Source organism: Callospermophilus lateralis, chromosome 4 (assembly GCF_048772815.1).
Source record: "Callospermophilus lateralis isolate mCalLat2 chromosome 4, mCalLat2.hap1, whole genome shotgun sequence".
Taxonomy (NCBI): Eukaryota; Metazoa; Chordata; class Mammalia; order Rodentia; family Sciuridae; genus Callospermophilus; species Callospermophilus lateralis.
In genome coordinates this window covers 12,131,174-12,156,112 of record NC_135308.1, presented here as the reverse complement: position 1 = coordinate 12,156,112, position 24,939 = coordinate 12,131,174, and the positions used below count along the sequence as shown (strand labels likewise).

The 24,939-nt window shown below is 37.3% G+C and overlaps 1 protein-coding gene across 1 annotated transcript in view; it reads left to right on the top strand.

Annotated features, from left to right (window-relative positions):
* Window positions 1–24,551, top strand: part of Adam28 (ADAM metallopeptidase domain 28) — a 44,396-nt gene extending 19,845 nt beyond the window's left edge. The window contains exons 10-20 of the mRNA XM_076853483.1: window positions 1,916–2,000; window positions 5,015–5,145; window positions 6,150–6,327; window positions 7,836–7,925; window positions 10,486–10,681; window positions 15,308–15,410; window positions 17,351–17,510; window positions 20,420–20,500; window positions 20,817–20,895; window positions 23,456–23,564; window positions 24,428–24,551. Coding sequence (XP_076709598.1) covers window positions 1,916–2,000; window positions 5,015–5,145; window positions 6,150–6,327; window positions 7,836–7,925; window positions 10,486–10,681; window positions 15,308–15,410; window positions 17,351–17,510; window positions 20,420–20,500; window positions 20,817–20,895; window positions 23,456–23,564; window positions 24,428–24,551 — 1,336 coding nt within the window. The remainder of the gene's footprint in view (window positions 1–1,915; window positions 2,001–5,014; window positions 5,146–6,149; window positions 6,328–7,835; window positions 7,926–10,485; window positions 10,682–15,307; window positions 15,411–17,350; window positions 17,511–20,419; window positions 20,501–20,816; window positions 20,896–23,455; window positions 23,565–24,427) is intronic.
* The last annotated feature ends 388 nt before the right edge of the window (window positions 24,552–24,939 follow it).

Genomic DNA, 24,939 nt, shown 5'->3' with positions numbered 1-24,939 from the left:
CAAAAGGAAGCAGCAATGATTGACTTGACATTATTGGAGAGTTCACTACCTACGAAAACAGTGAATGTCATGTGAAATTAGTGGACTACATTCTGTCAGAATCAATTAAGGTTTCTGTGCTGGCCATTTATTATTGCATAACAAATCAAATCTCCTGAGCTTAAAATAAGCCTTCTTAACTTATGTGTTGGATGCCTGGGTTGGTTCATGTGACTAATTTAGACTTCCTCCAGTATGACCATCTCGGGATAGCTCACCTCTACCAAGGTGACTAGCTTCCCCCACAGTGGGCACTCCAAGAAGCTCAGGAGGAACCATCAAGGCTTCTCATGGCCCAGCCTCAAAAATCACACAAGTATCACTGCTGGTGTGTTCTCTTGATCAAGAATATATGGTAGAACCAACCCAGATTCAGGGGAAGGCAGTGTGCAGACTGTGAGCCCTGCGTGGCTGGCTCATTAGACAGTCGTATTTGGAGAATAGCTGACACATCTTTAATCTAGATAGATGAGCTCTAGACTCAAGGACAAGCCTAGGGACAGAGTCCACTCTTTGTAGAAAGGATTAGTGATCTCCAAGTTCTTGAGGATAGTAAATAAAAGGGACTTGGACTCTTACCAGACCCATTCCAGAGCAAAATTCCCATGTAGAGTATATTCCCATGTAGAGTAATAGAGTAGAATGATAGAAAATCATTGGCAAAATTATCAATGTAGGTAAAGAAATGGCAATCCAATGTTGACAGAGATTTCTTGAAGAGAGAATAAATAGGATACAAGCACTGATTAAAGATAGAATGAAGGATCTATCTACCCTTCCATTTATAAATGGAAAGCTTTATCATTTGCCAGACACATTAATAAAAGACACCTATACCTAAGTGTAACAGGTAAGGATAAGAGAAGCCAAATATATTCCACATGGAGGAAAGAAACCAAAAAAGAAATAACTCCAGAACTGGGGAAGGAGTTATTTTTAAAAGTGTAGTTGTGGTGGAATTGAAGCCAGACAAATGTAGAATTAGTCATAATTAACTACAACATAAATTTTTAAAGAGAATATAAATGTCAAAAGTATTTAAAATACATATACCACAAGATATATTTTCAAAATGACAAATATCTGAAATCAGATTGAATATGGGATAAAACCTTCAGGGAAGGAACAGTGAAGGAAGAGTTAAAGTTATTTTGCGTGACAGAATCAGTACTCTCCATTCTTGATGTTTTGTGGAAAAATAGAGGTACAATTTTTCATGTAAATGCATATTCTAGGGGCATTGATATTTGAAAATTTTCTAGGGATAGACTAAGACCAGAGCCTGTACAGACTGCAAAAGAATATAAACAAAAGAATAAGCATGTTATCTTTACTAATGAATTGGAAAAGTTAAAAGAACCGCCCCCCAATTAAAATTACTAAAGATCAAATGGCTCATCCTTGAAAATAAGTGCAATTGGTCCAAACCTCTTTTCAGTGGGACTGATATTTCAATAGCATAAGTAGCTACAGCAGTGCCAAAGGAAAACTAAAGTAACTGGTTCTAAAAATATATGAGAAAAATGTAAACCAAGACAAAGTATTGTGGCAATGCAATATCAAAATCAGATATAAAGAGAAAAACATTTTTCGGGGGATCAAAAGAAAGATGGACAAAGGATAAATTTCAAAATGAAAAGTATAAGAATAAGAACTTGCATATAAAATATTAAAGGTGATTACATTCTAGTGCTTGGATTTTCAGGCGATGTGAAAGACACTAGAGAGAAAACACCTCATGCAATTTTAAAAGCTGAAGGAAAAATAGTTCACCTTATGAATTTCTCTGCTAGCCATTTAAAGTTCTGGATGACCTGTCAATAGAAAATATCACTTAGGATTGTAATTTTCATGTCCATCAATTCCTTCCTTGTAGCTCAACAGAGTTGTCTGGAGCCATGGTGGGCCTTGCCTTCATGTCCTCAACCTGCTCTCCGTATCATTCTGTTGGCATCATTCAGGTCTGTTTCAAGATGAGCTCATGGTCCTACGATTTGCATTTGCCAAATGCCGCTTCCCTCTGAAACTATGAGGGAAATCCCTATCATTAGTCTCCCTTAGTCAATTCACATGGTAAATAACTTTGGTTGAATCAGAAATGGCGAGCCAACCTTGAATTCCAGGATAAACCAACTTGTCATAATCTTTAACTTTGATTCAAAATGCTGATCTATCCTCAGAGTTGTTGCAGCCATATTCATGAGGGATGGTGATGTGCAGTTTTCTTCTTATAATTTGTGTATATATTTCTTCTTTCTTCTTTTTTTCTTGTTCTGTGTTATCATAGTAAAGTTAATCACATAGAATGATTTGGAATATGTTCACAATGCCTAGATTCTCTGGAATTTTAAATTAGAGCTGCTATCATTCCTTTCAAAATGTTTGATACTATTCAGCAGTAAGATTATGTGGCTAAGACAGTTTTGACTACAAATTGTCTTCAAAAGACTATTAGGACTATTCAGTCTCTCTTTACTTGAGCAAGCCTTGGTAGTTTTGTCTTAAACTAAAGACAAAAAACAGTTTTGGAAAGCTGTTAATTTTTTTGTTCAGTTGGCAAAGAATTATTCATAATATCCCTTATTGTCTTTTCAACATAGAATTTAAAAGTAATGTCCCTCTCTTATTTATGATATTAACATTGTGTCATCTGGTTTTTGTGGCCAGTCTGGGTAGGATTTTATCATTTTATTTATCTTCTCAAATGAGCAACTTTTGGTTTCACCAATGCTATGATTTTGCTGCCGTTGACTTCGTTGATTTCTGTTGCCTTGAACCCTCCCTTCCTTCTGATTTCCCTGCATTTAGTCTGCTCTTTAATGCAATAAGTCCCTCACTCTCTACTGCTTTAATTGCCTCCAAAATATTTTTCTTTTTATTTTTTGGGGAGGCTCTTCTTTGACTCATATTACAAAAGAACTATAATAATTTCCACTAATGATTGTTTTTTTGGTTCCAAGGATTGAATTCAGGGGTGCTTAGCCACTGAGCCACATCCCCAACCCCTTTTTAGTTTGAAACTGTATCTCACTGTGTTGCTTAGGACCTTGTTAAGTTGCTGAGGCTGACTTTGAACTTGTGATCCTCCTGCCTCAGGCTCCCAAGCTGCTGGGATTATGGGGGTGCACCACCATGCCTGACCCACAGTTGATTTTTTTAATGGACTAAAACTTTGCAGAACTTCAATGTTTTCAATTTTTTGAGGTTTGTTCTAGCCAGTGCTCTATATAAACTTGTTATTCTGCTGTTGTTGAATAGAGTGCTCTGTATTTGTCAATGATGTCAAGTTAATTCTTAGTGTTGTTCAGGTCTTTCAAATCCTAATGAAGAGAGAGGAGATTAAAGTACCTAAGGATAATTACAGATTTTTCTATATCTTCTTTTAACTTTTTAAGTTTTTTGTTTCATGAATTATAGAGCTTTATTAGGTATATACATAAGTATAGTTGTCATATTTTCTTAAAGAATTGACCTCACATCATCATGTCATCATCCTGAAATATACATCCCTAAAATATTACTTGTCCTAGCATTGACTTTGCCTGATATCAGTGTAACTACTATTGGGCAGCTCAAGTTTGCATGACAAATCCTTTTCCTTACTAGTATATTTAACCTACAGTTTTCTTTATACTTAGGAAAGGTTTCTAGATGGACAGTATGTAATTGAATTTTGTCTTTTAACTAATATGAAAATGCTTTGTTTAGCATTTGAGATAATGTGTATATATATATTCTTGGGTTAGAATCTTTTGTCTTTCTAGTTGTTTTCTATTCCACCTAGTCTTTGGTTTATTTCAATATTTATTGCCATCTTTAAGATTGAGTATTTTCAATAATAATTTTATTTATCTCCATCTTAAGTTTTTTGTTGACAACTTTATTTTAATGTTTGCCTGAGACTTATCATACATCTCTGTTTTTCAGTTTACCATTTATAATTTGTGTATATATTTCTTCTTTCTTCTTTTTTTCTTGATCTGTGTTATCATAGTAAAGTTAGTCACATAGAATGATTTGTAATATGTTTTCAATGACCTAGATTCTCTGGCATTCAGAATAAAATTGGAAGATAGTTATATGTAGTGATAGGCATTTAGTACCAAAGAGATGTGTGTGTGTGTGTGCGCGCACGCGCGTGCATGTGTGTAAAAGAGAGAAGGCTGATAATGTTACACTGCTTCTATGTAGTTTAAGAACTTTTAAGAAAATACCTTTAATTTTCCCTTCTATCCACTGCACTATTGCTACCATGTTTAATTTTAAGTTCAGCCATAATTCATATGCATTGCTGCTAGCATTGCTATAAACAATCGTCTGTCATTGCAACTTGAAGTAAGAAGAGTTGGCTTTATGTTTACTGCCATCCCATCACATTCCCAGCACTCTTTAGTTTTTTTGTAAACAATCAACTTTTTATCCAATATTATATATATTTTTCCTTCCAGGGGAACTTTCTTTAATCCAGTGAGTTCTTTTAGTCTTGTTTGTCTGAGAAAAACTTTATCTTGCTTTCATTTTAAATATATTTTCAGACTCATTGGATTCCTGTAACCCCAACTTACTGGTGGAGGTCTAGTTGTTTATGTGTTTTGCCCTGGTTAGTGAAAGAATAACAATATCCCCAGCTCTCTACATCCCAGGTGGAAATGGGACAAAATACTTTGAGTGACTATCTATGATTCTGGGTTTGTGATAAGTTTCATGGGATGAAAAGAAGTAAAATATACATTGTCTGCCCTGAAAGAGCTCGCCATAAAATTGGAAGAGAGATTGGCCCAGTTATATGTAGTGATGGGCTCTAAGTACCAAAGAGATTTGTGTGTGTATGTATGGGGTGGGTGTAAGATAGAGAGAAGCTGGAATCAATCTCTTTGTTTCACTAGACAACAGCAAGAGTTTTAATGAGAAACACATCCTTCAAGTTATAATTCCTTTTGGAAATGAGATTCCATTCCCCCTTTCTTATCCTTAGGACCACAGTAGCAATCTTCATAGAGTTGCGGGGACAATGGCCCATGAAATGGGCCACAACCTTGGGATGATTCATGACTCCTATGAATGCAAGTGCCCCTCCACAGTGTGCGTGATGGAGCAAAGAGTAAGGTGAGCCTCTGGGAATGAGCGGTTCATTCCTGAGTTTGACCCCGGCTGAGCTGCCCTACCCTTTAGGTCTTCAACAATGTATTCAGTTTTTTGAATTTAATAACTACAGTACTCATGGGTATATCTGTGCCACACTACCTTACCCTTCATCTATAAATGATGTTTTTGTCAACTAAAATGTAGTTTCAGTAAATTATCTTTCTGCTCTTGGGGCATCTCATCATTTTATCCTGATTTGCACAAATGTGGCTGCAGAAAGTTATTTGCATTTATCAAAATTCCCATGATTTCAGAATGGTTGGTGGTATGGAAAAGATTCCTAAAGAAAAGTCTAGTTAAACACTTTTTTGTCTCACTCTGGACAAAGAAGATAGTCTGTGACGAGATGACATATTCCTGTCTGGCCCTGGGCAACACTTCAGCCAGTCTTATCTTTTAAGCTGTCTCAGACTCTTTTAGGCATTCATGTCCTCTTTTTTCATCCCCCAGCTCATTCAAGCCAGGGTTATTTCCCCATGCCCCTTCACAAAATAGGGCGTGACTGCATGCCAGTTATGTAGTTTGATATGTACCATAGATATTAATGTATTTTTAAGCCTCATTTTTATTTGTGGGATGAAGAGAATGTCAGTTGAAATTTATTTGAAAGAAAATGAATCCTTAGACATGTACATAAATAAGATTTTGCTACCTTTAGAATTTTTGCAACATTGAATGATCTAAGGCTAAATGAGACTATCTGGGTAAGGTAGACATGTTTTATTGAAAATGGGCAGCGCTAAGCTTTGAGATGTGGCCATATGTTCTCACTAAGCTGGGGTGTTTATGTCCACCATGGTGGGCTAATTCAGGCATGCAAATGACCTCATGATTTAGCAATTGATCAGAGGATTGGATTTGATCTTTAGGGGAGAGTTGTAGATATAATCGTACCCAATATCAGACATGGCACCCCATATGCTAAGCATGATTGTATTCCATTTTCTCTTTTTCTACCTTCACAGCTTCTATATACCCACAGACTTCAGTTCCTGCAGCCGTGTCAACTACTACAAGTTCCTTGAAGAGAAATCACCAAATTGCCTCTTTAATACCCCATTTCCTGCAGATATTATATCTACCCCCATCTGTGGGAACCATTTGATAGAAGTGGGAGAGGACTGCGATTGTGGGACCCCTGAGGTACTACCAAGCCCTTTCTAAAAAGTTCAAGTTTGTTTATCATTGCTAAGAAGAAAAAGTATCGGAGAACATGCGGCATGCTGTAAATCTATCTGTTTGGGGTATGGTCCCTGGTGGGGATCTGACAGGCCTGTCTTTCTGACAGGACCTGGCATCGCTTAGTAGACCTTGCTAATTTCCCTCTCAGTGCTCCTACCATCCCTCAACAACTTGGCTCTGTGTCCCCATCCCTCTCTGTATGGCTGAAGTATTTCAAGTTTCTCATGTGGCTGTGACTCACTGTGACTCACTTAAGGGGTGGCACTGTGACAATGCTGAGAAAGTGTGAGTAGCTAGCTTGCTCAAGGTCAAGAGCTGGTCAGTGGAGAAACCAGGGTCTGAATTTAGGGGTATTGTTTCTGGAGCCAAAGCACCAGTTACATCCTGTCCTGCTTCAAGACTGAGATGCTGCCATCAGGGGACCTCCCGATCTCACCCTGTTCACATGGCAGCCATGTTTCTGAAGGGGGTCTTTTTCCCCCATCTTATTAACCCTGATAGAAGTAGTGCCTCAACCCTCAGGGTCTGGCTGTGCGCTAGCTCACTAATAAAGTTCCACATTTGTTCCGTCCATGAGCAACAATATTTTTTTCCTAAAAGATGTTCGTATTTCAAGTAAGGGCTATAAGGGCTACAGTTTTAATTTAAAAATATTATAACTATACAAGTATCCCTGTTGTCTAGGAATTAAGACAGCTGCAAGGGACATTGCCCAAGGCAGGACTTTCTCCAGGGCCCGGGGCAGGCAGGCTTCTAATTTCTTAGAACAAGGCAGAGAGAGTGAGACAAAGTATGTGTCTTATAGAGTAGAGTTAAAAATCAGAGTTGGATAAAAAACTTTAGAGATAGCTTTTTAGTACACTACATTGGACAAGTTGAAGTAATTATTTCTACAACTATTTAGATAAATTTTATTTTTTTAAAAAAAAACCTATCCTAACTAAAACTTTATTTCTTTGTTTTCCTTTATATTTTACCAAGAAGACTAGCTTGCTCGCGCGCTCTCTCTCTCTCTCTCTCTCTCTCTCTCTCTTTTTTGGTGGGGGAGGGGAGTGGTATTGATATGGAAGATTAGGGGAAAGTTATTTAAATTTAAATTTAAAAAAATAATAGAAAAGACATTTAAGTTATAAAAAAGAGATGTAAGTAGAATTCAGATAAATATAAACCTCCATTTACTCCAGAATCTATTTTTCTAATGCTTGGTTTTGGTTAGGGCTGGCAGTATAGCTCAGTGGTAGAATACTCTTCTAGCTGTGTAAGGCCCCAAGTTTGAGACCAACACACACAAACACACACACACACACACACACACACACACACAAAATTTGTTTTATTTTTTCTTTTCAAAAAAAAAAGTATTTTTAAAGTACTGTCTCTCTGACATATAAATTATATAATTATATGATTGTGTTGAAATGGGACCGAAAAGTAATCCATCATTTTCATTTGTTTCTGTTCTGTCTTAGGAATGCACCAACATTTGCTGTGATGCTGAAACATGTAAAACCAAAGCAGGGTTTCAATGTGCGACAGGAGAATGCTGTGAAAAGTGCCAAGTAAGATTAACTGGCTCTTTCTATATGAACATCTTAGTGATTCTGTTAAGTGAAACAAGCAAAACACTGGTTTCCTTTCTGTAAAATTTACCAAGCACCACATTTCCAAGTCCTCTCTCAATGATTTACACGCAAGGAAATAATTTTCCAACAATGCAAGGAAAGTGAATATTATCTCATTTTGCTTTGGGAGCAAAATGGAGGCTCAGAACAGAAAACGTGAAATATAAAATGGCCACTAGGTACTGTGACAACTGGAAAAATCTTGGAGTAATTATCATTATCAAGTGAAAAGGCTAGGCACAAAAGAAAAATATCACCTGATCTCATCCACACGTGGAATCTGAACGAAGTCAAATATAGACCCAGAGAGTAGAACAGTAGTTACCAGGAGAAGGGAGAGGGGAGATCTGGGGAGAGGCTAGGTAAAAAATACACAGTGTCAGTTATGTAGAATGAATGAAGCTAAAGATCTAATGTGTATCGCAATCACTGTAGATAATAACACTACAGAATGCTGGAAATTTGCTAAGAGATTCCATGTGTTCTCACCGTGTGCGCATGTTAACTATGTAGTAATTACGTCACCCTGTGTACATTCTTCAAAACATGCTGTGTACCCTAAAAATTATTTTACATTTAAAAATAAATTCAAAAATAAGTAATATGGTCACTAGCTAGTGGGCAAATCCCAAACATGACCTGCTACAATGCCACACTAGTTATTCCCATCCTTGCTTTATCTCACGATGCCTGGCCTTTGTAGACTGAGTTTTGTAAAAGCAATTGCTTCTACCTTTAGCGAGTGTTTGGTTAAAGAGGTTTTTAAAATTTGAATAGTGTAACAGTGCTCCTATCTTCAATGTTTGAAGCCACTTCAGGATGAAAGTCTTAGAAATAAGACATGTTATTTTTATCTGTGGGACTTTTTGACTTTTCTTTTAAGGTGGAGTTTAGTAGTTTACATGCTGCATATAACTCCATATTGTGATCATTTCTCTGTATATTTTTCTTCTTGGTTAGATTGGTTCCTAAGGGCAAGAAAACTGATTCACTTCCACCTAGTGTAGATTTTCATACATTTTAAAGGCACAAGAACTTTTCACAGAATTAATTTTTAGATAACATACCAGGTTATAGAAAGTATTTGCTATATTTATTTGTTATTGTCAGAGGGAGAGTACAATTGAAAGAGATCAAAAAGAAGTGAATTTGAGAACTTAGTATTCAACAAATGTTTACTAATTGCTATTTGTTAGAGATAAGATTAAAAAAAATCAGTTTTCTTCTCAAGGAACCTGTTATTTATTCCCTTTGGGAAATCATATACACACATGAACCAGATGAAAAAATAATGCATGATTAGATAGATGCCCATATTGATACTATGACACTTTTTATGCATATTTTCAGTTACCTTGTAAAGTAGATTTGAAGAAATGGATTTTCAGTGAGATTAAATCCATTTTCTTATGTTAAGCACCTAGAAATAGGCAGAGAAAAGAGTCAAAACTTTATCATCATCTAAATTCGAATTCAGTGCTCTTGTCCACCCCGTATAGAAAACAAGAATAGCAATTTGTTCTGAAGAGGTCAGGTAAGCCATCATGAGGAAGAGGGCTTTCAACTTGTCTGGAAAGAAAAATAAAGTATTGATTTTAGATTTAGATGTATACAAGAAGGGAAAGAATCTACATATGAGGGCAAATTAAGAGCAAACAGGGCACAAGCATCCTTGTACTGCAGCTAAGGAAGCTAGTCCGCCTGGGGCAGCTGGGCTTGACTGAAGGATCACACATGCTCTGAGAAGTGGGTTTGATCTGGTAACTGGTGTAAGGATGGACAAGGTTGTTGAGTGCAAGGAGAATGTGCCCACGCACATACCAGGGAGAAAGCCTGCTCCCCCAGATGCACATGAAGGGCAGAAATAGTTTTTCGTAGCTTTCTCTGAGGAAGTAAGAGCAAGATTTGCAGTATTAGATTGCAACAAAGTTAAGACATCAAGTAAACTTTTGGTTATTTTTTTTCTTCATGATGAATCGTTTCTGAGAAAGAAGGGAACTGAAAAGAAATATCTGAACCTTATAATAAAAGGAATTAAGACTAAGGAAACCTGATGCCTGGGAAAGTCTCAGGTCTTGCTGATCTGCTGCTTGTAAAACTATCTTCCTCAATACAAATGATTCAATAAACCTCTGAAGCTGCAGATTTAAGTTTTGAAAATCTCCACGTACATGCATCAAACAAAGAAAGAAATAACTTCCTTCTCTGCATCTGAGATGTTGCTTGATTTTTCTTGTGGACTTTTCTCCTCTATGATTCTTTAGGGGTTACACTACAAATTCAAAATATTGATTGCTTAAAAACTTAGGGCGTTGATGGACACCAACAGAACAAGAGACGACTTTAATGTATACAGAGCAAAAATAAACTGAAGAAAATTATGCCTCTCATTTCCATGCCTCAAAAGGTCAAATGGAAATGATTATTTGTGTTAATTTGAGGAATTGGGGCAAAGGAGATGGGAAAAAAGCCTTTCTCTACTTTTTCCCCCCTGCAGCTTAGAAAGGCTGGGACTGTGTGCAGACCTGCAAACAACGAGTGCGACCTGCCTGAGATGTGTGATGGTAAATCCAGTCGCTGCTCCAGTGATAGATTCCGCGTCAATGGCTTCCCTTGCCAAAATGGGCGGGGCTACTGCTTGAATGGGCGGTGCCCTACGCTGCAGCAGCAGTGCACAGAGATGTGGGGCCCAGGTAGGGGACCAACCTCGCTCTCTATGCACATGTAGAGAAAGATCTTTTGGATGACAATGTAATCATCAGCAAAGGGCCGTTCTTTTCCATCTTCTTTAAACTGTGTCACACTCAAAACCATGGATAAGTGTATTTTAAGACTTAACAAGTTTAGAATTGCCAGATTTGGCAAATAAAGATAATGATAACCCAGTTAAATTTTAATTTCAGATTAACTACATCTGTGTTTTAGTATACTATGTCCCATGCAGTATTTGAGATACAAATAATAATAATAATAATAATAATAATAAATAAGTAAAAAGAAAGAAAAGAAAAACCAACTAAAATTCTAATTAAACTGGATATCCAGGGTTTTGTCTGTCAACTCTAAGATGCTTCGCAGACAAGCAAACTTTAGAAGTTTGTGCGAGCACGCACAGGCGCACAAGGGTGCATGCATGCTTGAGTGGCAGGAACACTGAGGAATGTTACCAAAAGCAAAGAAATGGGGACGAAAGAAAGACTGAGGTTGTGGCTTTGTGGTAGAGTGCTTGCCTGGCACTGGATTTGATCCTCAGCAACACACACACACACACACACACACACACACAAATAAATAAATAAATACATAAATGTATCGTGTTCATCTGAAACTAAAAATATATATGTTTTTTTAAAAAGTGGAGGCTGGAATGTAGAAGCGCAATGAGGAAATGGGAAAACTCTTCAGTGGACACTTTGGTCACTGGAATTTTAGAGATCAGACTCTTATTAAACCATAATAAAATCTTTCAAAATAAAAGGGTAATTTAAAGCTCTCCAAAAACTTTAAAATTTAAATTATATTAAATAGCTTGGTTGGAAAGACAATTTTAGATCACATATGTGATGTCACATGTAAAATCTGAAAAACAGTGGAACTTGTAGAAATAGAGAATAGAAAGATGACTATCAAGGGCTCAGAGAGGGGGTCAGAAAGATGCTATCTAAGGTTAGAAAATTCTGTTAAATAAAAAAAAAAAAAGAAGGGTTGATGTTTTTTTAAAAAGCTATTATTTGGATTTCCTGACTATGATCTGCATTGGGCCCATGGATTTAATTTTCATAGCCCTTCCCACCACACTTTCAAATTTCAACTTAAGTGACTGAGGAAATTCTTATTCAAAAAGAAAAAATCTACATATTCCTAAAAATATCTGAAAAGGGTCATTGCATACCAGGAACTTTTCCTAATTACTGAAAATAAGTCAAGACTGAGGAAAGAAAAAAGCATTCCTGATGCACAAAATACCCAGAGAAACAAGATACATCAGAATATCCTATAAAAATCCCTAAATAAAAATAAAATGAAATAAAAATCTGTAAATAAAACCTTCTGTGTCCAGCAAGAGACTCAATTTGAAGGCTATATATATATATATATATATATATATATATATATATATATTTTTAGTTTTAGATGAACAGGATACCTTTATTTATTGAAGTGAGGGATGCGCTGGAATCTGACTTCAGCCATCCTGTCTGTATTTCCTGCGGCTGGGTATGCTACAGTAAAGGTGGAAATGAAACTGGTTTTGCTGGCTAAGACTTCATGCTTCCCTGGCTCACTTGGTTATATGACAAAAACCTTGGGAAAGAAAATCTTTAGCACAGAAACAAAGCTCTAAGCATCTCCTTTATTACCTGGTTAAAAAAAAAAATGTGACAGATGTTACCTACTGCCTTAGTTAGACTGACTCTATTATCTGTCTCCACTAAATCCTGTAAACTTCCTATTATAGGGATACTATACGTCTTCTGCATAGTTGTATTTTCAGTACCTCCTACCACAGTGCCTGCCTTTAATAAATATTCAAAAGTATCCATTCTTATTTGATAAGAATGGGGAAGACCTTTTACATCTCACATTAAAAACTATTATCAAATACTACAGAAGCAGACTTGGACCCCAATTCTCAATTTTACAATTTATAATAATAACAAATTTATCTTAATCTGAAAAATAGCATAACATAGACACATAATAAAAAATCACTTTTGAGCATCAAATCATTTCTACAAATCAGTAGAAATTCAAAGTACTAGAAATGTGGTCAAGATGCAAGCAGGCAGTTCATAATGAAGAAAAAATACTATATAAATTAAAATTATTTTAACTCACCACCAGTATGAGAACTATGAATGAAAACAAATTAAACTTCTATATTTGTGTCCTGGCAAAGATGTGTCACAGGTATTAATGCTCAGGGTTGGCAAAGATGTGACAACACACCTAACTTCCCTATGTCACTAGTAAAAATAAGGATTAGCACAATCTATAGAGAGAATGTGGAAAAACACTTACACGACCTTAAAAGTATTGTTTTGCACTCCCTAGCAATCATACCAGGAACTATATATTAACAATAATTTTTCTGCCACCCTTTTTGAAATGATAGTGAATAATATTAAAATATTTCCAAATTCAAAAGTTAAGGATTGATGAAATAAACTATAGTTTTTAATCCATTGACATTTTTACAGCTGTAATGCCATAGCATATTTAATGTCTGGAAAGGTACTGACATATTAATTGGGATAAAGCAAGTTAAAATGCAACCTATGAATGATACTTTTTGTAATCTTAGCAAGAGGAACTCAGAGGTTTGGGATTAGGAATACGATTACTCACACCTAATTATTCTTTTTTTTCCCAGTGTATTTTATTAGTATAATAAATGTTAGTAATGTTACTAACATTCAAATAATCATGAAAATATAGTGACAAAACTCATTGTCTTGAATATTGAAACATGAAGTTCATCTATAATGTTTTGAGTTTATAAAGCAGTACAATATGTTTAATAGGTTTTTCTTAAAAATGACACAATATCCTCAGAGACTTTTGCTTATTTTAACCTTGTTTGTCAGTTGTCAAAGATTTATTCAAAATTCCCCAGTGCCTAAGACAGAGTCATTTAGTGATCTTTCATAAGGACAGCCTAGTCCAAGGAAAGCACACAGGTCTTCCACTCAGCATTGGGCGTGAAGTTGGTTTATTTCATCTCTCTGTGACTTAATACGGTTCTTAGTTTCTTCATTGATCAAATGAGAATGACAACAAGAAAGGCTAGTGTTCTTGGCCACATGCTGCTCACCAGGCACCTTTCTCCGTGGCTGGCATTTACTCACCCCTTTAGCAGATGGCCTCATTTTAGGGATGAGCAAACCCAGGGAGATCAGACACTTGCCCGGGTTCACATAGTTGCCTCAGTTTTGCTTGGAGCCTGACCTCTTAACCACTGGTTTGTGCTTGTCTGATCTGTCTGGGGGAGACTGCATGAGAATTTAAACACATTTGCCACTTGCTTAGCACATAGTAGGAGTTTAAACCTAAATAGAGTCACCATGGCACCATATATTGACAAGGTATTTTATGAAAGTTTTCTCTCTTTATTTTGTTCTGGGTACCAGAGATTGAACTCAAGGGCACTCAACCCTAAGCCACATTCCCAGCCCTATTTTGTATTTTATTAGAGACAGGGTCTCACTGAGTTGCTTAGCACCCCACCATTGCCGAAGCTGGCTTTGAACTCGTGATCCCCTCCTATCTCAGCCTCCCGAGCTGCTGGGATTATAGGCCTGTGCCACCGCAGCTGGTGAATGTTTTTCTCTTTTATGTGGAAGATGTGCATAGGAATATTTTCAAAACTATTTTATCTAACTAAACACTTTTAGTCCTACTACTTTCTATTATATTTGAGTACTTATATTTTGGTAGATCTATATTTAGTAGATGAATAACTGCAATCAAATACTTTGTTAACTGAGTTTTAAGTTGATTTCCTTATTAAGCTAATTATGACTTTTTAAAAATCTTCATTAGAATGTTTATACACTATTTCATGTTTTCTCAAAACTATGAATAACCATAATATTTTCCTCATAAAACTCATAGAATATCATACTTCAAAATAAATTTCATCATTGATCTAAAAAAACAAGATAGCATTTGAATATGGATGCTTGTAGGCTGGTGACAGAGAGCAGCTCTTCTGGCTAAGACTCTATACTTAGATGGGTTTTTAACCTTCAGCAAATCATTCAAATGCTTCTAAAATTTATTAGCCATATTCAATAACAGAAGATTTAAAAGATTATTTTAAATTCTAACCAGATCCTCTGATACCAAAACATTGAGATTTGTATTTCTGAGAAGGGTCAATAGAAATTATGCAAAAATGGTACAGGCTGAGTGTCTCTAATCTGAAAATCTAAAGTCCAAAATGCTCCCAGACCCCAAATTATTTTGACTGCCAACACGATACCACATTTACCTCACGTGACAAGTCACAGTCAAAACACAGGTACACTAAAAATATTGTATAAAATTACCTTCAGGGTATGTGTGTACGGTATATATGAAACATAAGTGAATGTTCTTTGGTTTAGACGTGGGTCCCATCCCCAAGCTTTCTCATTATGTATATGAAAAATTCCACGCACATCCCAGATTTAAATCCTAAACAGTCTGGTCCCAAGAATTTTAGATAAAGGTTACTCAATATGTACTTTTCATTCTAGTTTTATATTTCGTTAGTCTTTTGCAGAGCTAAATTCCTTGCCTCTTTTCTTTTCCTATGTCTCCCCACTTGCACCCAGGAACCAAGGCTGCAGATGAGTCCTGTTACCACAAGAATGAAGATGGGTCCAAGTATGGATACTGTCACATAGAAAATGACACCCGCATTCCCTGTAAAGCAAAGTAGGTGACCTTGTTTGAACCTTCTGCTCCACAGACTAGGGTAATGGCCCACTTCAGCCCACATTCTGATTTATTCCAGTTAAAGGAAAAGAGAATCCAGAAACAAGCATTTTGACATACTTTCATTGACGACTATGTGCCATGTTTGAGCTAGGTACTGAGTCTCTTTCTGCAGATGGCACCAAGCACAGTTGTTACAGTAGAATGGAGATTGGAGATCAAATATGCAGGAGTGAATGGTGCTGGTTGGAAATTTGCCAATGAACTTTCCAGTATTCTTTAGCTTCTTTACAATCTACTGCTTTTCATTAAGATTCTGGCAGATAGAAATATTCACCTACCTTGAGGAATAACTGATACAGGGCACCAGCAGTTTTATTTAATTTAACCATGGAATTACCTAAAGAATTGGTAAGAGTCAAGATTGACAATTTGTTTTATTTTTAGTATTATATCCTGCAAAAAAAAATTTTAGAATATCTCAGCGGATGCACTTGAGATTTTTTCTTTCCTTTTTTTTTTTTTGATTCTGCAATTTAAAATGGCTTAGAATTCAAATTATACTAACCTCAGTACCAGCTTCAAATTTTATATACACAAAGTAATTTATAACAAGGGGCTTGAAAAAGATCAGTGTTTCCCAGAGTTTTCCTACTGAACACCAATGTTTCTGGATGATAAATATTACCAAACAAAATTGAGTTTGAATACAGGGTCTTCTCTTAGGGGAATCTTGGCCTAAATAACAAATCATGGTGGGGGTCTCTCCTTGACAGGAACCCAGGGCAGATTCAACAGAGGGAAAATTATGTAAAAAACAATGTGTGGGAATCAGAGGGTGATAGGCGGTGAGTGAGAAGGAAGTTGGGTAGTTCCATGTTTCCTCTGCATCTGTGCACCCATGTTATCCTACATAACTGTGTGGATGGACACTGGGTAGTTTCTGCAGCATGAGGCTCAAGTGTCTCATCACCCCACAGCTTGCTCTTCTAGTCACTTCTTCACAGTGGAGAGGCAGCCTGGAGTTTCAATTGCTCATGGCTGGCTGTCCTCATATGGTTCTACCCCAATGATTCATGAAAAACACCCTCTCACATTTAGAGGGAATGCATGACTTCATTCGCTTCTTTATTATACTTTCTGCAGCCACAGGAGACATAGGAAAAATCTAGTGGAATTGCTTTCAGAATACTTTTTCGCAGCCCTCTGAATTTTGTACAAAGAAATTAACTCCAATTTTATTGCCTTTGCCTTTGCTTACTTTTATTGGTGGCAAATGAGTGACTTCCTTGAATGTTGAGTAGTTTAATCTGCAAATGCGGGGAGACTGTTCTATTCATAATCCCACTAATGCCTTAAAAGTCAGGGAGCTCAATTTTGTATGCACCTAACTCTAACAGATAAAGGTTTTATCTGTTAGAATTTTTCTGCTCAAAGTCATTAAAACAAGTATATTACTCTCTTCGGTGCCCTCCATGATGTTAGGAATCCATCCTCTGTGTATCTTCTAGAAGCACCACACTTACTACCTCTGTTCTCAAGTATTTCTCTTGGTCTGTGAGGGCTTCTCCAGCTATCACAACTCAATTAGCAGAAAGGAGAAAATGCTGACTGGTTGGACATGTCTCCTTATTTTAGACAATCTCCTAGAATCTAAGTTTAAGATTCTGCTTCTTTCCCTTTGACTAGAACTTAGGTAACTGGTAAAAATGACCTCTCCTGGGATCAGGAAAAGGTGTTTGTTTGAGCAACAGTGTATTTTGCTAATCTCTAGAGTTTCTATTACTGAGGAATGAGGGGGAAAGGCAGATAAAGTACAAACTAGTAGTCTCTGCTACAGAGAGAAGCATTATTTATTAAATATTGATAGCCACAGAGCTGACCTGTGTTTGTAGAAAACTCCAATCTGAACCCTGCAATAATTGTGGCTTTTTCCTCAGAGACATCATGTGTGGCAAGTTGTTCTGTCAAGGTGGGTCAGGTAATTTGCCCTGGAAAGGATTTATAATATCTTTCCAGACATGTAAACTATTTGATCCTGAAGACACAAGTCAAGGAATAGACATGGTGGCCAATGGAACCAAGTGTGGGAAGAACAAGGCAAGTTGAAATTGTGGATGTCACTCAGAATGTTTTTTGTTATTTGTTTTGGGGGTGCTTGGTTTGGCCTGTACTGTTTTGCTTCTCAGTTTGAATTCATTGTGTTTTGATACAATAGCTATGAATTTGAATTTATTTTACCTATAAGCAATTTAAGATATGAGAATGGTAGAGAACCTAGCAGAGAGCAAGAACAGGAACTATTGTTAATATTCACAAACATTGTGGTGAAATTTGAGATAATGATTTACAGGTATGATTTCAGGAAAGGTGTGATATGCACGCTGGCCATACATGGGTAGCCCATGTTTTACTCTCATAGGTTAAATCTGGAAATCACTGATTTATGTGTGGGATACTATTTTCGGTTAACAATCTATACATTCATTAAAAGTATAATAATCTCACAATCTCAGGTAGGACTACTTGACTGAGGCCAACACATGAACTTTGATAATGAGGTTCATCTCCCATAGGAGATTAGAATAAACTTATTTATTGCATTCATATAGCTATAGGACCTAAGAATTGCCCTGATTTTTTATTGTTGTAAAGCTGATCCTGAAAATATCATCTTATTTCCTAACTTGTTTGAGCTATTAAAATGTGGATTTATTGACAAATGAGTCTAAAATTATCTTTGTGGTTTAGTGTTGGTATTATTTAGTTAAAAAAATCAGAAAACAAATACAAAAAAAATATTTTTAAAAAAACATATGGAATTGGCATGGCCCTTGAGTTTGGTCTTGGAGCCAAACATATAAATTTAGAAAGTCTTAAATTCTGCAGATTTGAAATGAAATGTTAGTTCTAGTTTCTTAAGAGGTCCTCAGCATCTAACCTTCCTTCCTAGTACGTTTCTTAAAATACACGCCACCATCAAGGGCAAGAAATACCACATGAAGCAGGAAGTCTTTAAGTGGATCTTCCAGATTTCAGATGCTGATTCCTTTAGGTTTTCTAGAAGCTTTTAAAGGCCTTAAGACATCTCACAGTAGCTGGAATGAGTTGCAGTGCTTGGCCTTAAGGGAGGAGAGACATAGACTGAGGCAGAAGTTAGGTATCCCTGGGTTCTCTGCCATTAAGATCATCTTAGATTAGTGTTCGACCTTTAACTTCTTGTATAGTCACTGTTCCTGAGATATAGAGTGGTGGGTAGTTTTTAAAAGTAGATCACTGTTTAGGTAAACTTTATCAATCCTATGGGGTTGGCTTACCTAAGGGAAGGGCACAGGCAACCGAGGTCATCTTCATATCCCTTTTCATTTCAAACCTGCATCTGCAGAGGAAAGAGGATAGTGAATCTTTACCTTCTCCCTTGACAATGGCATGCCAGAGCCACTTTAGACAGTGCCTGTCGACCTCATCACACACCCTCAACTTTCTCACCTTCTTCCAGAGCGGATGTCACTTCAAAGGCCTGTGCTTCTCTCTCTGCACTTGGCTGTATAACATGACTTCTACCCATCAACCACTTCCCTTTTTTCTTCTCAGTTACAATATCTCTCCCCTCAATCATGATCACAGACAGATGATTGGGTTTTGACTTTACAACATTGCTTGTCTTATGGCTCCTGTCGCACCTTAGCATCAGTTCCCACACTGTATCAGGCTGCTTCGGGTTAAAATGGACTTCAACAATCAGGGTGCTCATTAATTCAAGCAACCCGAAGTCCAGAACACCACATGGTTGATTTGGTGGTACCCTGGCACCATCAAGGAGCTAGTTCCTTTTCTCCTTGCCCCCGGCTGTCTCCAGAACGCTGGCCTGCATGGTCCAGGGCACTGCCCACTCTCCAGGCTGGAGTGTGGAGGCAGAAAACACAAGGTTTTCCTTGGGCAGCTTTTCTTAGGAGTAAAGAGATTTTTTCTTAGAAGCACATTTCTGGCAGACTTGACATCACCACTTCTCCCCCATAATTTTATTACCCATTCTTAAACTAATACTTGACAAGGGACAAGGAATGACTATAAAGGTTGACTTGTGTTCACCTAAATTCATTCTTTGAAGTAAGGAAGGCCTCAGTCCCCCCCAGAAAGCACACGTGGACCCTACCTATTAATAAAGTTGGATGTCTGCAGCAAACACCCGCATCTGCTACATGCATGTTAAATAATCAAATTAGGAACAGCGACTTCAACACATTTAGATGTTTTATGTTGAAATCTTCCCACTTGGTTTTCATAGTAGAATGATTTAGTCGAATGGAATCACATGAGGAAGCCCAGAGGTGCAAAATAAATGAGAGCAGAGCTGCTCTAGGGAAAATGGGTTCCAAAGTCTGTTCCTGCAGCATCTCCTAGTGTTCCAAGGCACACAGTGTTCAGAAGAAGGCTCAGGCATTAACTTGCCTAATCCTGCATTACGTCCTCCAAAAGCATTTCACAGGTGCCTATTAGGTACTTGGAACTAGGTTTTCAAACTTCATGAATTTTAGTGTTCCAACACTGGCAGGTGCTCAACGAATGATAGCAACTCTGATGATAATTCAGAGAGAAATAGGAAAAATATTTTTTCTATATAAATGATAGTTGTTATAATATGGCATGTACTGGGATATCAGCATGTATTTTCCATAATAATTTTATTTGGATTTGGGGTACCTGTATTATGTGAAGGGCCTAGTTCAGTGCTATTCATCTTAAGTATGGGACTGAAGCTGTTGATTGAGGGAAAGATCCATAGGAATCAAGCAAAGGAAGGAATTTATCGATGAAGGGGGCTTCCCACATGTTTTATCATAAAAATTTTCAGGTGCCATCTTCATCTTTCAGAAAAATACTGTGATTTCCTTAGTAGGAAGGCAAGCTGGATAACAATAATAGTGACTAACAGAAGACCAGATTACACACAGTCAGCCACTGGCAAAGCTGAAGCCACCAGGATCACATTTTCACGTCCCTTTCAGGTGTGCATGAATGCAGAGTGTGTGGACATGGAGAGGACCTACAAGTCGACCAATTGCTCCTCCAAGTGCAAAGGACATGCGGTAAGGTGTAAAAATGAGTGTCCCCGAGCCTGCAGAGTCATAGGTAATTTTAAGTCAGTTGCTGTGAACCAGAAGGAATGCTTTCAGGGGGTTCAAGGGTCACAGTTGAATGTGGCCAACCCCTCAGGCAGCTCTGACTCTGAGACTTCTGAAGACATTTACGGAAATACCTGCGATTCACTCAGACCTTACCTGGGCAGGTGAAGGACAGCAGAGGGGAGGAATGACTGCTGCAGAGTGGGCTTGTGGTGGAGGAACGAGGCTTAGGAGTGTGTGCTCAGTCTAGTGGGAGACTCACAGCGCCCTTGCCCCCCAGGTGTGTGACCACGAGCTGCAGTGTCAGTGTGAAGAAGGGTGGGCCCCTCCCGACTGCGACGACTCTTCCACCGTCTTCCGTAGGTGACCTGCAGCCTGGGAAACTGCTCTGCTCCTCCAAGCTTTGGTTTTGTATCATGTAGGACTTTGTTGCCTCTTTTCTCTCCTCTTGGAGTTCCTCTTCTATAGTCATAGAATCCGTAATATTAATCCTCGAAGCCTTTTTAATGACTTTTAAATCATATTTTCCAAAACCTATGCTTTTACTCTTCAAAGAAATCTCAAATTTTATATTTGTATTGCTTTAATATACCAAGTTTTCTTGCTTTATGATGACCTCCTCTGTCCTAGGGGCCGTGACTTGTTGGATAGGTAAATTGACCTCATAAGACTTTCAGAGAATACAGTTTCTGCTATTTTTATAAGTTCAGTGCATCTCTGGCTGCACTTCTTGCCTTTTAAAGTAACACTTCTCAGAGATTAACACACTAAACTATGTTTCTTTGTGTGTTTGTATATAGGACATCAGTTTTCCATACTTTTACTTTCATCCTTTCTGGATTCTCTTTATATCTGTCTTTCATTCAAAAGAAAAATGCATGCAAATATTTCTCTTTCTTTAGGTTTTAGTCTCATGCTTTGTGTTTTTTTCTTTTTAGTCTTAATTTTTCTTTTTTCCCAATGTATCTGGAGTACTGATTTAGTTTAAATTCAATGTAATTACTGATATATTTAGATATAAATCTGAAATTATAGAGTTTCTATTTGTCTTGTTTTTTTCTTTTTTTCTGTCTTCTAGACTTATTGAGTATTGTAATCATTCCATTTTTTCTTTTTATTAAATTGAAGGTTATGCTTTTCTTTAAGACTCTTAGTGTACCTATCCTAAAAAGTTCTACTTCGTCTGCTCTTTAAAGTAGATCTTATTTTTAGGGCAGCTTTAGGTTCATATCAAAATTGAACAGAAAGAACAGAGTTCCCTTATACCCCCTGCTTCCTGGTACACACAACCGCTCTGACTAGAGACATCCAGAATCAGAGTGGTAAGTTTGTTATAATCAATGAACTGACATTGACAACATTATCTCCAAAGTCCACAATTCACACAAGGGGTCTCAATTGATCTTCATTCATTTCTGAATTTCCTAACTCTGTCCCTGGATTCCTGTCCTCTCATTAATCTCTACATTTTTCCAGGTTTTTTTTTTCAATTAACTTTTTTCAATATTTCCTTCATCGTAGGGAGTATTTTATTTGGCTTTTTAAAATTCTTTTTAGTGGGAAGGTTGATCCAAATTTTCTAGACTGCCATTACGAGAATTAAAGAGATTAGATATATTCTTCAATTATTTCCATTTTAAACTGAACATCCAGTTCCTGTTATTATACTCCTCTCTGTCTGTGCCCCAACTTTACCTCCAGACCATGTGCCTTCAAATTAGGGATATTTGTAAAGCCAACTGCCTCTTTAGTTCCTCTGATATGTTGCTCTCTTGAAAATAGAATTACAATTCCATTTTTAGTTTAAATACTTTCTTTCCATTCTTAAGGTATCCACATTGTATCTAACACAAATGCCTACAAACTTTATTTTCTTTGTACTTTACTAAAAAGTAATTTTTATGGAAGAGAAGATGGGGAGATTTGAACTGACATCATTGTCTTACCTAGAATTTTATTTCTGAGGTATCTACTTCCACCTGCCTGTGTGCTCACACTTGTGAACTTTTCTTACACTTATACAATAACTAACCTTTTATTTTCTTTTTCATATTGGGGACTGAACCCAGGGGTGCTCTACCACTGTGCTACATCCCTGGTTCTTTTTATTACTTATATTTTGAAACAGAATCTTGCTAAGTTGCTGAGGCTGGCCTGGAACTTGCCATCCTCCAGCCGCAGCCTCCACAGTAGCTGGGATGACAGGTGTGCACCACTGCACCCAGTTATATCAAGTTACCTTGTGACAGGTCTGCTGATCTCTATAATGACAGCAGTATCTCTTTGCATTCCTCTTCAGACTTGTACCTCCTGGTCTCTTGTAGTTTCTGATTATTATAAGAGACATGAATACTTGAGGTAGCAGACATTGTAAAAGAGAAAACACCACAAGGACCCAGGAATATTGGTTCAAACCATTCCCTGGCTCACGGGGCCACGTAATTTATTTTCTCTCCAAGATACAACAAATATCAGAAAAACAGTTATCTGCATCAGCTTTCTCACTATTATCCTCAGCTCCTTATTTGCTACTGACAAGAATAAGATTTCTAGGTTTCATTTTCATTTGCTGGTTTCATTCCAAGGTGAAGTTCAAAAGCATTTCAATCTCGCTCTGACATCCTCTCTACTCCGCATTCTTCTAATTGCCAGCCCTTCATTTACCTGTTATCTCAGAATCGCCCTTCAAAGAATTCTCAGTGGGGTGATGCTTTACTTATCTCATATTAAAGGTTTCTTACTTATTTCCTTTTTATACATATTAATGCAATAGTCATGATCAAAGTACACTTTCCTTGTGTTGGCTGTGAGATCTTTTCCAGGGAACACAGGTTTATTTGGGGAGGGGGAGATGAATTTGTGCACACAGTGAAGCAAGCGGTGTGTAGATGCCGATTCCGCCTGTCCTCTCTGTTGCAGATTTCTCCATTGTGGTTGGAGTGCTGTTCCCAGTGGCAGTCATATTTGTGGTGGTTGCCATAGCAATCCGGCACCAAAATGCCAGAAGAAAGGGGAAGAAAGTTCAGAGGTAAGCCTTTATTCGGCTGGGCCTTAAATTTAGGAGTCTGATCCAAGCTCTCAAATTTAGTTTTGGTTTTCTTCACATATTCAGAAATACACATACATCATGGGTCAGAGGTTGGGTATCCCTTTTACTGGGAAATCCTTCATGGCAAGAAGTATTTTATTCTTCTATTAGTCACTGTATTTACAATTAATAATAAGCATGGTATTAACTCTCATTATTAAAGGCTGATGCATTTACCAGTATAAGAGCACTGCATCTAGCAATTATTCATCACTAACTATATGATAAATATTGTGCCAAGTCCTATTACACCCACTATCTCATTTAAACCTGACAGGAGATTCATGAAGTTGTTACTGTTATTTCCATCTTATAGAAGAGAAGGTGATTCCTATCAATCCTGCAAGAGTTGTTGTGATTGATGTGGAAACCAGCTCAGGGAGAATAAGGAATTTACAGTCTTGCAGAGTAAATAATGGAGACTTGATATCCATCTAGATCTGTCTGTCTTACAAACATTTTTACAAAGATTCTTATCCAACAGAATCTTTTTAGCATTTTTAAAAGCTAATTTATTCATCCATAATAATAAATATTAAATGAATAAAGATAATAAAATGACATGATTCAGATTTTAAAAATTGGTTTTAATACCATTACTAATAGGCTCTGTGGGAAATGAAAAACAAAATTATTAATGATGTTTCTCAGTTATAGGACAACTATACAAGGATATTCTGGGGAGCTAGGAAAAACCCAGCCAAGAAGCAGGCCTGACACAGTGGGTTGTCTTCCATTCTTTCCCCAGCATGCCGGAAGGAAGTGCTGTCAATTTATACAACGTGTCGTGTCTTTGCTTTCAGGCCACTATCTCCCACTGACACCGGGCCACACATGCAGAAGAGTAAGCCCCAGATGGTGAAGGCCATTCAACCCCAAGAGGTGAATTCCAGTTTGCACTCTGCTTGCCACGGCCCCAGGGTGTGACTTTTTCTCACTCTCCTATCCTGACTACGTACTTAACATTTTTGCCCTGCGGTGTTTTCTCAAATCTACCCAAATTTGCCTTTTGTTAATGTGAAAGAGAATCCCTAAAATGAAGGGGTTATTTGGTTAGGGCTCATGGAAGGCAGAGAGTAAGGAACAATAAGAACCAATGTCTCTTTCTGTTTCATTCTCTTCTGTACTCTGGGTTGATTCCTTGTTCTTTGGGCAAATGTCCCCATAGATAAGGTGATTCATATTTTTGTATGACAATATATGTAATATGTAATACTTTGATCATGTTCTACATATCTAGAGATTTTAGTTGATGCTAGTTAATGGTAATAACATTGGTAATCATGTTTCTGGGGATATACTCCTATAAATGCCC